Raw genomic sequence first — 16,122 nt, forward strand, 5'->3', positions numbered from 1 at the left:
CATTTTCGATGAAAATTTAAAAAATGTCAAAAAAAAAAATTGAAAAAATTAGTAAATTTTTTGAAGCCTGGCCTTGACAAGTATGTATTTTACATTACCATTTCGACCTGAGTTCTCTCTTCCCCCCCAGTTATGTTTTATGTATTTTCCCGGGTGCTGTGTCAATAAATTGTGTAGATTTACCCCCTGAAATATCCTTTTGAATTGAAAAATAAGCGTGAACTTTATTATATAACTACAACGTGGTCTCTAATCAATATCCCCCTCTCATCTAGAGAACATTTGATAAGAAGAACACGGCGTCCCAGAAGATGATCAATATGATAGCGAGACGCAGTTTTGGTACGTTTTCTGTCTTTATCATTCGGGGAGGTTTTATTGACTTTTTGGTTTTTTTAAATGGCTTATTTCGTTCCAAATTAATTGCAAACTTTTTTCAGAATTTGCCTTTCGAAATTGATTATGATATTCTAATTCAGCTCGCTGAGAGCTTTCAGAAAAGTATAATCATGCCCACATTCCGTTCCAGTTGGGTCCCACCACGAAAACTACAGTACCCCCGTGTAAAGGCGCATATCGTAACCTCGTGGATTATACTTTTCTAAAAGGTCTCAATCAGCTGGATACGAATTACAGTGGAAAATTAGTTTTTGGCGGAAGAAATAACCCCTTTCTAGCCAGAAATTGGTCAAATTCGGTCTCACCACTTATAACAAATTGATGATTTTGTAGTTTGATAATTTTCTCTTCTTTTCTACTTTGAAGTCTCTGTGATTGATATTTGATAATTTGAACAAGTTGTATGAGACGAACATTCCAGAAGAGCAGTCACACTTCACTCTCATTTTACTATCTTACTATCCATCGAGCACCTGTCAATCAGAAAAGAGTTGGAAAGCATCAATGAGCATTTTAGAATATTTCAATTCCAGATACTCATTCTTTCAATGTCTATCGGTTTCATTCTAGTGCCTTGTTACCGTAAATCCTCCGATTGACAATATTCTCTTTGAAGACGCATATCTCAAAAGTGGGCGGAGCTATCAAAAACTTGTCAACTACAAAAATGTACCAAATTTTATGTAGATCATTTTTGTAGTTTACATATATTCAATATAGTTCAAAGTGTTTGAGATATGAGCTTTTAAAGACAAGTATCTGAAATTTGAGAAGGAAGCTCGTTTTGTTAGAACCAATGTGTCTTAAAAACCATTATAAGAAATTTGTTAAGAATAAAAATAGTGTAAATAACATTGTATTACTAGTTTACGACTATTTTTTAAATTAGAAAACCAGGAGAGCGCAGAAAAGTCATACACCCTCGCTTCTCTGCGTCTCTCTCTCTCACTTTGAGTGGTTTGTCTTTGAAGACGAATATCTCAAAATCTAAAATAGCTACTGAAATGTTGTAAACTACAAAAATAATCTAGATGAAATTTTACATTTTTTGTTAGTTGACCACTTTTTTGTATCTATTCTAGTTTCTGAGATAAACGTCTTCAAAGACAAGAAGCGATAAAGTGAGACGCAGAGAAGTCATACATCCTCGTTTCTATGCGTCTCTTCCTCGTACTTGCAGTCTCTTGTCTTTGAAGGAGCATATCTGAAAACCTAGAATAGCTACTAAGAAGTTGTCAACTACAAAAATAAAGATCTTGACTTGATCTTCATTTTGCAATAAAATTTTCAATCGTCCGACAAAACCTGGCACCGTGACGCTGTCTCAAACTTCACCGACTTCTCTCCCTCGTACTTTAAGTCGGTTATCTTTAAGAGCTCATATCTCAAAATCTCGAATAGCTACCAAAAAGTTGTCAACTACAAAAATGTAGCCGTGACTTTGGTCTTTCCAGATTATTAACATTTTAAAACGTAGCCCCATACATGACACTGTCTCCCATCTGTCAATCAACCAATTTCACTTCCCCATACACTCCAAAGTCTCTCTCTCTCTCACAAATGTTCTTTGTTTTACCTCTCTGTTATCAGTATCACCGAATCGAAAACTGTACAGTTTTCCACCCATTTTCTGCTTAATGCTCTCCGACTGTCTACACTGATAACCTCACTTCGAGAGAGTTGGGGTGTCCAGTTTGATAGAATTTCAGTTCTCGCGACTTGTTTGTACAGTTCCTCATTCAGACCGCCCGTATTTTTAAATTCTTTTTATTTTTCAGCCAAATTCATGCAGAATCCGAAGCCTATCGTAACCCATGGAAGGAATGACACAATTGTGACGTTACTTGGATGGGCGGGAGCTGCCGACAAGAATGTGGCAAAGTATGCGGGTGTCTATCAGAAGAAGGGGTAATTAGAAGAGGTTAATTATCTCCTGGTAACTATAATTTGGTTTTGTAGGTATACGACAGTGCAATACACAGCGCTAGCTGCTGCGAAGGGATGGGGGACTAAGGTAAGGAGTGTCGTATCTGCTTAATTAAAAAAATGTAGAACTGAAAATTATAAATATTTTGTAAATTTGTAACTTTTTAGTAGCTCTGACGGGTCAATAGATGTGGAGCATTGAAGTTTTGGGAGAGTTTCACCAATATCTCAAAATCTAGAATAGCTATCAAAAAGTTGTCAACTGCAAAAATAAAAAGGAGAAAATTTCACACATTTTGTTAGTTGTAAACTTTCTGATACCTTCTCTAGATTCTGAGATACACGCCTTCAAAGAAAGGAAACAATAAAGAGAGACGCAGAGAAATCAGACAATCTGTTTTCTCTGCGTCTCTCGCAGTATTTCACCCTCGCCGCCGAAGTCTACTGTCTTTGAAGACAAATATCTCAGAAACTAGAATAGCTATCAAAAAGTTGTCAACTAACAAAATGTGTAAAATGTTCCCCTTTTCATTTTTGTAGTTGACAACTTTATGACAGTTATTCTAGATTTTGAGATCTTAGATATCCCCTAAACAATAAAAAAATATTGAAAAAAAGAGGTTTTTAAAGTTACACTGACCAGTTTTGTCAGTATAACATGTTTTTGTCAGTGTATCTTCAAAGGCGTATATCTTAAAAGTGGGCGGAGCTATCAAAAAGTTGTCAACTACAAAAATAAAGCCTTGGATTTGATCTTCATTTTGCATTAAAATGTTCAACAGTCCGATAAAAACTGGCCACGTGACGCGCTCTCAAAGTTAATCGATGTTCAGCATAGACCGTAGTTTTCTATACCAGTAAACCTCAACGGATTTAGAATTTTTGAAAAATCCGGAAACAAAAAAAACCCCCAGACAGACATACTATAGTCTAGAACAATCCAAAACTATTTCCAATTTCAACGAAACAAAATTCCCTTTCTACTTTTTCCTTATCATTCCCCTCTGACGTTCTTACAGGGAAGTTCATGAAGAGGCGGGTTGAACTTTTTCTAAAAATTTTACCCCTGGTACTTTCGACTCTGCTGATTCCAAAACTACAAAAAAAATCAGCGAAATGCTCACGTGGACCGAGTTATGAGCCGTCAAACTTTTTGGTTTTTTTCCTATGGTTAAGAATTTCCCGTGAACTTTTCACATACCGAAGAGTGTACGGAAACATATCCTCTACATTTTCATCGGTGGTTTGGTAAAGTGGTAGAAGGTTCGGCTAGTGGGTGGGAGGTTGTGAGTTCGGTTCTAGTCTATGCCAACGTTTTTTGGTTTTTTTTCTATATTTTGGTTTTTTTTTCAAGTCATAATATCTAGTTCCAGTCAACTTTTTTTGAATATTTTCAACATTTTTTACTTGTTTTAGTATGTTTTCAAACGTTTTTTAACAAAAATATCACATTTTATTTTTGAAGACATAATCACAATTCTGCCATCAGAAGATAGTGAGAATTTTTTCCAACATTTATTCTGGCTCAAACACATCTGTGTTGCTCAATTATCATCTCTTGAAAGCAGATATTTGTGGAACAGAACGGGCACTGAATCATTGAAAGCCTTTTGCATCCTGGTGATTCGCATTTTCCGTAGACTTTGCGATTGAAACAAAAGTCTGTTGGTTTATCAGCTCGAGGTGGACAACTATCAACATATCCACCAGCATACCACGCATATAAGCGCCACTCTTGAAATATAGGAGAACCCAACATCCAATATGTTTGGCTCAGCATCTGGAAATGAAATTATGAGTCGGAGTTCCACATTATCTGTTTACCAGTATGATGCTGTTTCGTTGATGGGGAAGAAACTCCGGGTGATTTCGTTGAGCATACTCCGTTAAGTTCTTCATGAACTTCTTGAAAGTTCGGAAGATCCCAATATCCAGAGGTTGGATTTGTCCAGTGGCACCAGGAGGAATAATTATGAGTTTGATCTTCTTCTGTGGGGGTCGGACAGAGTCGATGATGTCATTTCTCCTCCAACATGGCCAAGAGTCACCCATACAAAGAATATCATCCTCCACATCATCGGCAAATACTACACTGTCAAAAAAGTCAGCCATCAGGTCCTTTCCCATAATATGACCCTTTGCCGCTCTCAATACCAAATTGTCGGTGTCCACTGGTGGATTGTTTCTCGGAAACTCCCCAGTGGGTTCAGCAAAGACTACGTACAGCTTAGGATGTAGCAGTCCATCCAGTCGAATCATTGGCAACACGGTATAGCTATGCGAAATCCCAGTAGTTACCACTTCGACTGTCTGGACGCCTGTAAAAACTGAAGTAATGGAATCGACTTGAAAGATTAGTACCAGTGTTTGTCAGGGTCCTTTTGGTGTAGAGTTCCTTTTGGAAACCGCTTTGGTCCATATTGTAGACGCGAAGTGGGTCGTACTTTTGGAATTCTTCACGGGCGTGCTTCACGAATGCATTCATTTTTTCCGCCATTTTATCTTTCTCTGTGAATCGCTTTCTGGATGTAAAAGTTGTTATGCTGCGTGATGAAATTCTGTGAGCTCTTTTCCAGTTATTGAGCCATCCATGAGATCCATAGAAAGTGGTTTCAATTTGAAATTCTGATATTATCTCGGAAATCATAGAACGAAGAACCGAATCATGTAGAATATGACCAGAGTTGATGGCAGTCAATGTTCTTTCGTATAATTGATCAGAAATAAAAGCCAGAATTGATCTACGGTCCGGTTTTATTTCTCCTTAAAATCATATTCAATATACATATTTAGGAGGAAAAAGAAAAGAATTACCCGCTTTTTCATAAACAACAAGTTTCCCCAGATCCTTCTCATTTTTCAAAAACTTGAATTTTGAAAACATGCAACTCGGTTTTCTTCTTTTCGGGGATCCATTATTGTTAAAGCCAGGAAGTCGATAAAATCGGATTGCGTCCCATACTCGATCAATTGCCACTAGAATTTTACCAAACAATACCACTTTTGGTGCGCCAATTCCGTTGAATTCCTGCTCCTGTTGCTCCATATCCGATTCTACATCATAGTCATCATCCAATTCGTCATAATCAGTGCTCGTCAGACTTGTTTCGGTGGTAACCTCAAGTTCTTCTTCCTCATGTTGTTGAATCAACGTGACAATTCGGTCGGCAAACTTCTGGTCGCGTCTATCAAGTCTCGGAACTTTCTTACGATCATGAACCATGATGGAGGTAATATAGGCAAGAATAAGGGGAATGGAAGTCATATTTGAATGTCGTCTAGTGGATTTCATATGCCTTTTATACGAAACTATTGCGTATTTCCAACTCATCCGACAACTCATCCGCCTCAATTTGTCACGAGAGGTCAAAGTCAAAAAACGAAAAAAAAATATATATTTAGGAAAAATGTTGGAAAAAATTCTCACTATCTTCTGATGGCAGAATTGTGATTATGTCTTCAAAAATAAAATGTGATATTTTTGTTAAAAAACGTTTGAAAACATACTAAAACAAGTAAAAAATGTTGAAAATATTCAAAAAAAGTTGACTGGAACTAGATATTATGACTTGAAAAAAAAACCAAAATATAGAAAAAAAACCAAAAAACGTTGGCATAGACTAGAACCGAACTCACAACCTCCCACCCACTAGCCGAACCTTCTACCACTTTACCAACACAGGTAGTTGGCGTGCGGTCCGCATGCGGATTCAGTCTCATTTTCCGTCCGTATAGAGTCCGTGGCGGAAATATGGCCCGCTGCGGACTCTATATGGACGCAGTGTGGACTTCGGGAAAGAAGGGGGAAGTGGAGGGTGGAAGTTCGCGCGCGGACTCAGCGCGGACCGTATATGGATTGGCGAAATAGTCCGTATGGACTGGCCGCGGCGGCCGCTTGCAGCAGCTCTTCCGAAGCTCTCGGACTCCTCTCGGATAATGATAATTTTTTAATCATTTACGGAGCTTTTACGTTTCTTTCCCTATTTTTCGAAAGTGTCGCCTTTCTTTATGTTTTTTATATTGAAATTTCTTTTAATTAATTTTTTCCGTGAAAAATTCTCGCATTTAACTGTGAATGATCGAAAATTTAGTATGTTTTCAGTCAGTCCGATGATCCCAAAAAGAGAAACAGCGGCGATAGCTGAAATGGAACCAATTCTTCGATTTCCTCAGAGGTTTGTGATAGTATTCAACATTCTCTATTCAAAATAAATTTTTCAGTGAGGAAATTCGATAAAATTGGCCGGAACTCCTTCTCAAACACGACATCTGTATTTGTTCGGAGGAGGAACCCTTTTTCGAAAGTAAGTTAACTGAATAAATATTTTTTATTCCGCAATTAATTGATTTTTTTCAGAAATACAAAGGGAAAAAACGGAAATCAACGACTGAATATTGCTTCTACGACAATTGGATTTCGTTGGATTTAAAGGACACGACTGCCTGACAAACTTGTGATTTTTATGTCTAATTTGCTATGTTTTCTTCTTATTATCATTATTTTCAATGTTCCTTTTATCTTTCTTTAAATAAAATAGTAATTTTATCACTAATCTTCCTTGTTAAATGACGATCTCAACCGGGAAACAAAAGTAGGGAGGGGGCTGGCGGTGGGAGGAAGAGAAGCGACTTTTTCGGCGCGCGGACTCGACACGGACCGTATATGACGCACACATATCGTCCTTAGCTACTTCTTTTTGAGTCCGGCGCGGACGCGTATATGGTCCGTATTTCGTCGCTGGCCAACTACCTGTGAAACCACCGATGAAAATGTAGAGGATATGTTTCCGTACACTCTTCGGTATGTGAAAAGTTCACGGGAAATTCTTAACCATAGGAAAAAAACCAAAAAGTTTGACGGCTCATAACTCGGTCCACGTGAGCATTTCGCTGATTTTTTTTGTAGTTTTGGAATCAGCAGAGTCGAAAGTACCAGGGGTAAAATTTTTAGAAAAAGTTCAACCCGCCTCTTCATGAACTTCCCTTGTTAGTGATAACAATTATTACTTTCGTGTCTGCCAGTTCTTGGTATCATATCACACGGAGAATTATTTCCGCTGGCGTGCCTTCGACGCACTTCACTTATTTCAGGGAGGTCGAGAAGTGGAGAACCTTGCGAAAACTCTGGATACCGTACTCCTATCCCCATCGAATCGTATCATATTCCACGTGTTCTCAATGAATGGATTCTTAACACTGACGTCACTGGATTCAGAATATCCAGAGTTGAAGGCCATCGAGAAGTGTGATGGGATATTTTTGGATTCTTGTCCCGCGTGTTTCACGTTTTCATTTGAGAATATGTATAAACATTCTTTGGTTATGAATCATGTTTATGATGGATTGGTAGGTCAGGGAAATGTAGATCAAAAAGATCAAAATTTTGTAGATCAAAAACTCCAACTTCATCGTTGGAAACGTCTATCGAATCTACAAGAAATGGGAGACCACTCGATTCGGATCGCGCCTTCTTATGGTAATCTATTTGGCTCCGCCCCTTTTTACTGAGGGAGCGGAGCTTATCGGCTGAAAATCAAGAACTCTGATTTCAGGACGAATTGATGATAAGAGCTGGAATTGTGACATCTGAAGACGCGTCACCATTCCATTATCTACTGAATCACCCTCACTTGCCGAAGATTATCTTCTCGGTTTTCTCGGATGCTGATATTGTTTGTTCGGCGGAGTGAGTCTTGGAAGAGAGATTGAAGATTTTTTTAATTAGGAAAATTGAGTTCAACTTGAGTAGAAATTTTACTACTTCACGGTCTCCAACACGGCCAAATAAAACTGCAAAAAAATCAATTCTTTTATTTTCTGCACTGAAAATCCAGTATTTTCAGGTATTCAGACGTCGAAATTAATTGAAAAATGTCCCATCCATCCAAAATACAATTCTTTATCATATGAGCCGGAAAACTTGAATTTTGGTCAGATTTTAACTTTTTTGATACAGAAAAACCTATTTTTAGAAAAATGTGTATAACTCTTTTGGCAAAAAAACAATATTTTTGAACAAAAATTGAAGAAAAGGTTAAAAAAAAAGTAAGTAAAATAAATATTGGATTAAATGTCAGAAAACCCGTTTTTCCGTATCAAAAAAGTCAAAATCTGACCAAAATTCACGTTTTTTGGCTCATAAGATAGAAAATTGTATTTTCTAAAATTCTGATGAATGAGACCTCTTTTCATCAATTGTGACGACTCAAAACCTGAAAATACTGGATTTTCAGTGCAAAAAAAAGAATTGAATTAAAACGTGAAAAAATCGTTCTTTTTCGTAGTGTGGGAGACCGTGCACTTGAAAATTAAGTGTTTTCTTTAAATTCTTGATGAAACCCTGAAATGTTAAACGGGAGAGTCGGATGAGACTGAAACTATTATCACGCCTCGCTTCTCACAACCGCGCTCTACCAAAACCGAAGTAAATAGTGTGCGAAATTGAGAGATTCAGAGAAAAAGAGACAAGGGGATTTCGGTGGATGGCGGTTGTAAAAATCGCGTCGAGCTGGAAAAATGTAGAGCTAGGTTTGATCTACACCACAAAATTTGCTACAAACACTCTCAACGTTCCCTCCTTCCTCACTAAAATGAATTCTTTCAGAGAAATCTCGTCATTCAACGAGCTAGCCGCCCATCGATCTGACAAACGGAGAGATGTCATAACTACCCGTCTGAAAGATAGTGCACACGTGGAACACTTCAAAAAGCATCCAAAATTGTATTTGGAGAGAATGGACGAGTTCTTGCAGAGAGTGGAGAGACTCAGGAATGGAGGGAACTCGAAATTGTGAAAGAGAGAGATCAAATTTATTTAGAACTGTCTGTAAATACATTTTTTGAATTTACATGTTTAGTTTATTTCGAAAAAAAAACCATTGCAAGCTATGTAAAAACAACAAAATCTAAAAAAAGTAAAATCAAAATTAAACTTCACTAGAAGAAGGTGGAGCAGTTCTGAATGGCCTGTGTAGTCAGACAAGATCGCATTGAGAATAAGAAGTCAGACAAGATCGCATTGAACAAATTAATAGAAGAGTAGAAAGGCCTGAATGAGTAGAGGCTATCAGACAACGGGATACGTTTAGTGAAATGAGGGGAAGAAACTAGTCAGGAACAATGTGTATGTATGACAACCACTAGGAGTACAAATGTATTCCTGGCAATTATTCCTGGCCCACTTAAACAATAACGGCCCGCCCACAACTACTCTCATGCGAGATGAGAAAGATAAAAACGTATGAATGACCTCTAGTGGAAAAATCGGAATAAAATTTCCTCATCTCCCAATTTTGAATTTTGGCATTCTAGGCTGGTACGTGGTAGAATAATACACTGATTAGTTTGGAAAATCTCAATATTGGTAAAAGTTGAGGAAAAGTTCAGAATTAGGAAAAGATCAAAACATTTTCAAAATAGTTAAAGTTCGAAATTTTAGTGAATCAGTCAAATAAAATAATAAAAAAGATCACCTAGCTTTGCGAGGACAAAACAAAGAAGTGAAGATAAACAACGACAAATTTTGAGAAGAGCATTTTTGGGTTTGGGAGACGGATTTTTAAAACATTTCGAACCAATTCAAATGTATCAAAAGTGAAGTCAATATCAAAATGGTCAAATGCAACCTGTTGCTTAGTCGTATTCTTTAAATCCAGTACTGTTGTACCATCTTTTGGAAGGTATGTAGATCATTCACAGAGCTTTACTTGTAATTTGATCTTGAAGAATACGTGACGAGAGCACAGGGGTGCGAGGCGTAAGGTCCGCAACGAAAAGTTTTGAATTTACCGCTTCGATCGCGATGCGTGTGCGTCGCGTTTTTCATTGAAAGATACAACAAACACACGCTAAACTTGAACTTGGCACTCAGCCAAGTCTGTTTTTGGCACGGTGCCAACCGCTGTGAGACGGAGCGCGTTTATGTGACCTTGCGTTTTGAACCCCTGTGCGAGTCCTTTTCAAGTATAAATAAATAAATAACGTTTCTAGAGAGTCCGGCTAGAAATTAGCCAACATTTTTCTGGAATTTTTCACTTTAAACTCTATCAATTTTTATTCAAAAACACATAAATCTAATTAATTTTTAAATTTTAATCCCTGACCATGAATCTGATTTTCAATCATAAAAAGAACAAGTAATTGAGACAAGAAGTTAAAATTAGATCCACAAAAGTCTTCTCCACCACCAACGATTTGGTTCCACAACATCCTTGGGATCCAGTGCTTCTTCGTCATCAGTCCAGATGGTATATTCATAACTGTCGTAATCAGAATCCTCGATATCACGGAGTGTTTGGGGGTCGTATGGTTTGTTATGAATAACAACTGTGGGTTGGTTCGGCTCCTTCATCAATATCAAGCCATTTCTATTGTGATGAAAAACGGTATTCGGATGGTCAAGTGGAAGTTGGTCGAGAAGAGTCGGTGGAATCTGGGAATAGTTAGAATTGGGTATCTAAATATCAAAGATGTTAATGAGATGTCAAAAGTTCCTTTTTTATTCCTTTTTTATTCCTTTTTTATGTCAGAAACCCCTCTTACCTCGATTTCAGTTTCAGTTTCTTCCTCCTCAATGCCCTCGTGATCGTTACTCTTTCCAGTCCGTTTAAACTGAAAATTTTGAGATTTTGATCCATAAAATATAAATATTAACTTACCAAATTCCAGAAACAATTCGGCTTCCATTTGAAGACACCAGTTTCTCGCTTTACGATGGAAGAAAGTGAAGAATTCGTCTGGAAAATAGAAATAGTTAGTGAGGAAATCGGCGTTTCGACACCAGACATTTCGAAACCAAAAGTGAAAAAAATTACTTAAAAGTCGGAAAATTTTTTGTTCAATTTCACTGATTTTTTCACTTTTGGTGTGAGCCATGGTTTCAAAACGTCTCTTAGCCAGGAAAACGCGTTATCCCAATTTTTAAGCGAACTTTTCCCCGACCGAAAAACTCATAATTTCACTAAATTTGTTTATTAGCACGACACACTTCGGAGCGCAGTTGTAAGAACTGTGGCGAGCGAATAAATTTAAGCTAAAGTATTTCCCTGCCCCATTCCGATCCAACTCACTGTCTCAATATCCGAACCAGTTCTCTTTCGTGAAGAGCTCGAAGTAATTTGTTTTGTTGATGCAGATTCGGATATGATAGACTGAAAAGAAAATATGACTGAAAAATTTGAAATTAGACAGACCTCTGCAGTTTTGTCGAGAGTCTTTTGAGATACATCTCTTGCAGTTGAAAGCGCTTTTTGTTCAATTCTATTCACAGCGTCCTCAATCTCCTCCAAACTCATCATGTCTGCACTGCAGTCCTGCAATCAATCGATAATTGATAGACCTCAACATTTCAAAACAGAAAACAAACCAGTGTGAGTTCAGGATTTGTGCAATTGAGGTAATAGAAGTCGTTCTTCATTTTCGTCTCCTTTTTTCGGAAGTCGGCAAAATACTTATCTATATCCTCATCATTCTTTTCAATTTCCTCATCACTCTCGTCGGCAAAGTCTCTCAAAAACTGAAAAAAAGTGAATCGAACCCCCAAAAAATTAAATAGAAACATACGGATGCTGCAGGCCAGCAAGACGTGTTTTGGCATCTCTCGGCGTTCTTTTTATTATGGAAATTCAAATTTTTATGATCAATCTGAAATGTGTAGTCTGTAGTGAAAAATTCAATTTCAAGAAATATTTTCGATTTTCCAAATCAGATGAAAGTTTAAAAAAACGGTTTTCTATTTTTTTCTCTTGATTCATCTTGAAAATAGATTCTAAATCTTATTTTCAAAATTAAAAAGTTTGAAAAAGTTATCAGAATAAAAAAATTCAAAATACATTTTAAAAATATGACTTACAACATTGTCTCTCTGCCTCTGATTCTCTTTTCTAATAAGGTGGGGCGGGCAACCCAGTTGTGCTAAATCATGCGTACGTTTATCGCACTTTTCTTCGGTTTGATCCTCAAAATCCTCCAGTACATCATCCAATCCCTCATACTGAGCTGAATTTGGTGCATCTTGGTCGTCCAGAGAAGGTTGTGGCTGTGTTTTATTCGTCCCTTTCTCCTTCTTTTTAATGACCTTCTTCGTCTTTTGTTTTTTGGATTTTTGGATGATACAAACCCTCACTCCTTCTGAAAAGTATCAAAAGTTGAAAGTAAATCGTAACATAATTTTTCCTAAATTTTTTTTTTCGAGAAATTTTTCGAAGATTTTCGAAAAAGTACTGGGGTTTTTGGGAATTTCTGGAAGTTTCTAGAAGATTCTGGAAATTTCTGGAAAAATCTGGAAAGGATGCATTTGTTGTTAAAAAATCCTGATTTTTCGTGAAATGTTTCGTGAAAGAACAAATCAAGTGGCAGAACCAACTTATCCGAGGACCAACAGAAATGTGCTCCGGAATCCTAAACAGTATATTCTCAAGCAAAATCACTCTTTCCAGATTTTTTCCCAAATTTCCAGAATCTTCTAAAAACTTCCAGAAGATAAAAAAACCTTTTTCGAAAAGCTTGGAAAATTTCGAAAAAATCCTCAAAAACTCTTTCCAATTCAAAATTTTTCGAAACAAATATTTTTGAAAGCACACACTAGGTAAAGGACCCCCATTTAATACATTTTTGCAATATAATTTTATTCACTATTCCAATTTTATGCATTGTTTGCATTTTTATGTCGATAAAAAAAGAAAAAAATTCAAAAAGATTTCTAACATAAAGTCCCCGGAACTCACTGTCATCTGCGTGCGCTTCATAATTTGCTTCTTTTCCGACAGACTTTATTGGCCTCAACTTGGCAGCAGGATCCGCAACTTCTTCATCGATTGCCTTTCCTTTTTTCTTTCCTTTCTCCCCCGATTTCTTCGGAATCTTAACCGTCGTCGGTTTATTCTTTGGATCTCCCGAGATCTCAGAACTCTTCGATCCCTTTGAGTTCGTGGAGACCGTCGAGTTTTTTGAGACTGTTGAGTTCTTCGATTTCTTCGAGGAAGTCCGCTTTTTCCGATCAGGTTTTCCACCCTTCTTCTCTTTCGAATCATCTGGCTTCTTCTTATTGAAAAGCGGAATTTTTGCACGGCAGAAATAGCAAAAGACCAAAGCTATCACAAAGGCAAGAGCAACGACGCCTCCAATGACCAACCATCTGAAGAAAATGAATAAATAAAGAGTAAAAAAGGAAAGAAGAGCTACAGTAGTGGGCAATGAGATATACCTTCAATTCAGGTCTTTTCGGTTGAAAATGCTCCACTTTGAGAGGTTGTTACGGGATCACGATTGTCCCACAAAGCAAATTCTGTATGAATCATACAGAACAAAGGTAGAGGTTCATTTTTGTAATTGATAACTTTTTTGTACGGACACTCCCTAGAAAGTTATCACTATATTTTGCACTGGTTGATCGATTTGAGAGAGAAATTACTTTGTTGATACCTAAATTGCGAGAGACTGCCCCTACAGAAAAGGTGTCAACTATAAAATTAAACTACATTTTTTGATCCATTAAAAATTTACTTTATGGGACAATCAGTGATACCATGACACACTCTCAAAGTTGCGCATATTCAACTGAAAACATCAAAATTGTATTGCTCATTGCACGCTACTGTATTAGCTTTGAAAAAATGAAATGGAATGTTTGTCCCGGTTTCGAAATATCTCACAAAAAACAATTTCTCAATAAACTTACGTCGTCGATGAAGACGATGCTTCGGTTGTCGGTGCAGCGTTGCAATCTTTTGTGGCCTGTAAAATTAAGATATAAAAATTAAAAATTAAGCAGTTCTAAGAAACTCACGCATGGATCAGTATCTTTTTGCGGCAAAACTTCTGGCTTCACAGCGAAGATTGAATCGAAGTATGATTCGAGCTCTTCAAGAACCTTTCCAATCTTTGACTTCTCGTAACCGGCAAATCTCAAATCGATTGGTCCCAATGATTTCAGACTTGTAGCCAAGTTCTGATCGCTGATCTTTCCATCCAACGAATCGGCCAGATCCTTGAAGTCGATTTGGGATTCTTTGACACCGGCAGCCAGTTCGAATGGAATTTTGAAGTCGGAGATATTCTTGACGTCTTCCATCTTCGCAACCTCATCAGAAACCTTCTTCGCCGTCTCCAGATTCTCCTTGAGCGCACTGATTGACTCCTGATTCCACATCTTCTTCAACTGATCATTTTTCGTCGAATCCGTGATCCCATCAATTGCCGAATCGATCGTGGAACTTCCTTCGATCAACTTCATAAGATCATCCTTCATTTTCAACGAATCACTCATCTTTCCAATCACTGAAGAGGCGTCACCGAGATCTTTCGCAGCTGTTTTGGCATATGTGAAGTCTGGAGAAGAGCGCTTCAATCGAACCACTTTCGGAAGAGTTGCCGCGATTTTGTTCCATTCGGTCACAAGATTTTCAAGGGATTTGACTTGTTTTGCCGTCGATTCCACGAGTGGGCTCTGTGAGTTCAGGGAAGAAAGACTCTTGGCCACTGGATTCAATTCCGGAATCTTCGCAGAATCGGTTTTTTGGATGCACTTCATCGCTCCAATGAGACCAGTTTCCTGAATCCATGTTCCAGCTGCAGCAATTGAACCAACCTTGATATTATTCAGCCACAGTTCAGTTTTCAACGTTGTAATCGCCTGGACGTTAGTGTAGTGTTTGGGACAAAAATTCTCCCCCCCGATGAGTCATCATGAGATAAGATCTCCGAAAATGGAGGGATACACCGTGTCGGAGATAAGATCTATGGAGGGATACCCCGTAGCGGAGATTACAATCTCCGCGGTTATGATATGTTATGATAAGTTATGATAAGTCATTATGATTATTAATTATGATTATTAATTATGATTATTAATTATGATTTTTTTGAATGAAATTTCAAATTTTTTCACAATTTATTAAAATTTTGCACATTTTTAGATTTTGGCTAGAAATTTCAGAAAAAGAAAACTTTTTACACATAAGGAAAAAAGTTTTTGCATTTTTGAAATTTTCACTTCATAATGCTCATGACCTAGAAATCCAATTGTTAGGCCGAGTGCAATTGTAGGTATAATGCCCAGGTAAGTTCCTTCCAGTTGGGGATACTGTACATTATTGAAGAGACAGGAGAGACGACAGAGAAATGTACGAACGGACACCGACACAAGATTTTTAAATTATTCTTGTGTAGGTGGTCGAGATTAAAATCTAACTCTTCACGTTGAAAAAAAGACAAATCATTCAATGTCAAAAAAAAAACTGTTCGTGACCCGAGGAGAAAAGAATCAAATATTGTTCGTGACACGTGGAGAAAAAAAAAGTGTTGACCTTTTTGAGAGAAAAACAAAATGTTTGCAATGCTGGAAATCAGTTCTCTCTCTACTCTGTGTGGAATGGCAGATTGTCAATATTGCCCTGTTGGATCGTTCTGCAGTGAAGAAAGTGGCGTATACTTTTGTTACCAAAAGACTCTCGCATCTAAATTTGTAAGTATTTCAATCTAGGAAATACATTTTTAAACATTTTTCAGAAGCCGTTACCTATCTTCCTCATCCTTCTCGTCATCATTGTCATCGCGTCTACCCTTGTTGCTGTCGGATACTACGCCTATCATCGTTGGATGAAGAAGTATCGTCACACCGATGCATCGACTGATGAACAAATCGGAGACCAAGAAGACAAAAAAAGTGTCGAAATCGAATCTCTTATTTGAGCGTTTTATCGAATAAATTGTTTATTATTATAATGAGAATAAAAAAAAAACACTGAAAAAAAAGATACTAGAATAAGAAATCACAGAAATTAAATGCTTGGGATAATC

At 37.4% G+C, this 16,122-nt stretch overlaps 5 protein-coding genes across 5 annotated transcripts; 3 read left to right on the plus strand and 2 right to left on the minus strand.

The window, feature by feature from the left end:
- Positions 1-2,185: 2,185 nt before the first annotated feature.
- On the plus strand, positions 2,186-6,562 carry GCK72_002920 (uncharacterized protein; the record flags this gene model as incomplete). The annotated part of the gene is made up of 6 exons (XM_053723691.1): positions 2,186-2,307; positions 2,359-2,413; positions 4,261-4,440; positions 5,426-5,555; positions 6,428-6,500; positions 6,547-6,562. The coding sequence occupies 6 exons, from the start codon at positions 2,186-2,188 to the stop codon at positions 6,560-6,562; spliced, it is 576 nt and encodes a 191-aa protein (XP_053592336.1).
- GCK72_002921 (uncharacterized protein) lies at positions 3,851-5,590 on the minus strand (the record flags this gene model as incomplete). Its single annotated transcript, XM_053723692.1, has 4 exons — positions 3,851-4,105; positions 4,150-4,643; positions 4,687-5,088; positions 5,140-5,590. 4 exons carry the CDS (start codon positions 5,588-5,590, stop codon positions 3,851-3,853), a joined length of 1,602 nt encoding a protein of 533 aa, XP_053592337.1.
- Positions 6,563-7,503: 941 nt separating the features above from the next.
- On the plus strand, positions 7,504-9,119 carry GCK72_002922 (uncharacterized protein; the record flags this gene model as incomplete). The annotated part of the gene is made up of 4 exons (XM_053723693.1): positions 7,504-7,671; positions 7,715-7,801; positions 7,878-8,011; positions 8,930-9,119. The coding sequence occupies 4 exons, from the start codon at positions 7,504-7,506 to the stop codon at positions 9,117-9,119; spliced, it is 579 nt and encodes a 192-aa protein (XP_053592338.1).
- Positions 9,120-10,483: 1,364 nt separating this feature from the next.
- GCK72_002923 (uncharacterized protein) lies at positions 10,484-15,915 on the minus strand (the record flags this gene model as incomplete). Its single annotated transcript, XM_053723694.1, has 13 exons — positions 10,484-10,780; positions 10,867-10,935; positions 10,983-11,060; positions 11,394-11,474; positions 11,517-11,636; positions 11,690-11,839; positions 11,887-11,967; positions 12,176-12,453; positions 13,050-13,459; positions 14,003-14,058; positions 14,111-14,956; positions 15,764-15,779; positions 15,842-15,915. The coding sequence occupies 13 exons, from the start codon at positions 15,913-15,915 to the stop codon at positions 10,484-10,486; spliced, it is 2,556 nt and encodes an 851-aa protein (XP_053592339.1).
- Positions 15,659-16,014, plus strand: GCK72_002924 (uncharacterized protein; the record flags this gene model as incomplete). The annotated part of the gene is made up of 2 exons (XM_053723695.1): positions 15,659-15,787; positions 15,832-16,014. 2 exons carry the CDS (start codon positions 15,659-15,661, stop codon positions 16,012-16,014), a joined length of 312 nt encoding a protein of 103 aa, XP_053592340.1.
- Between the last annotated feature and the right edge of the window lie 108 nt (positions 16,015-16,122).

The sequence above is a fragment of the Caenorhabditis remanei genome, chromosome I (assembly GCF_010183535.1).
Source record: "Caenorhabditis remanei strain PX506 chromosome I, whole genome shotgun sequence".
NCBI lineage: Eukaryota > Metazoa > Nematoda > Chromadorea > Rhabditida > Rhabditidae > Caenorhabditis > Caenorhabditis remanei.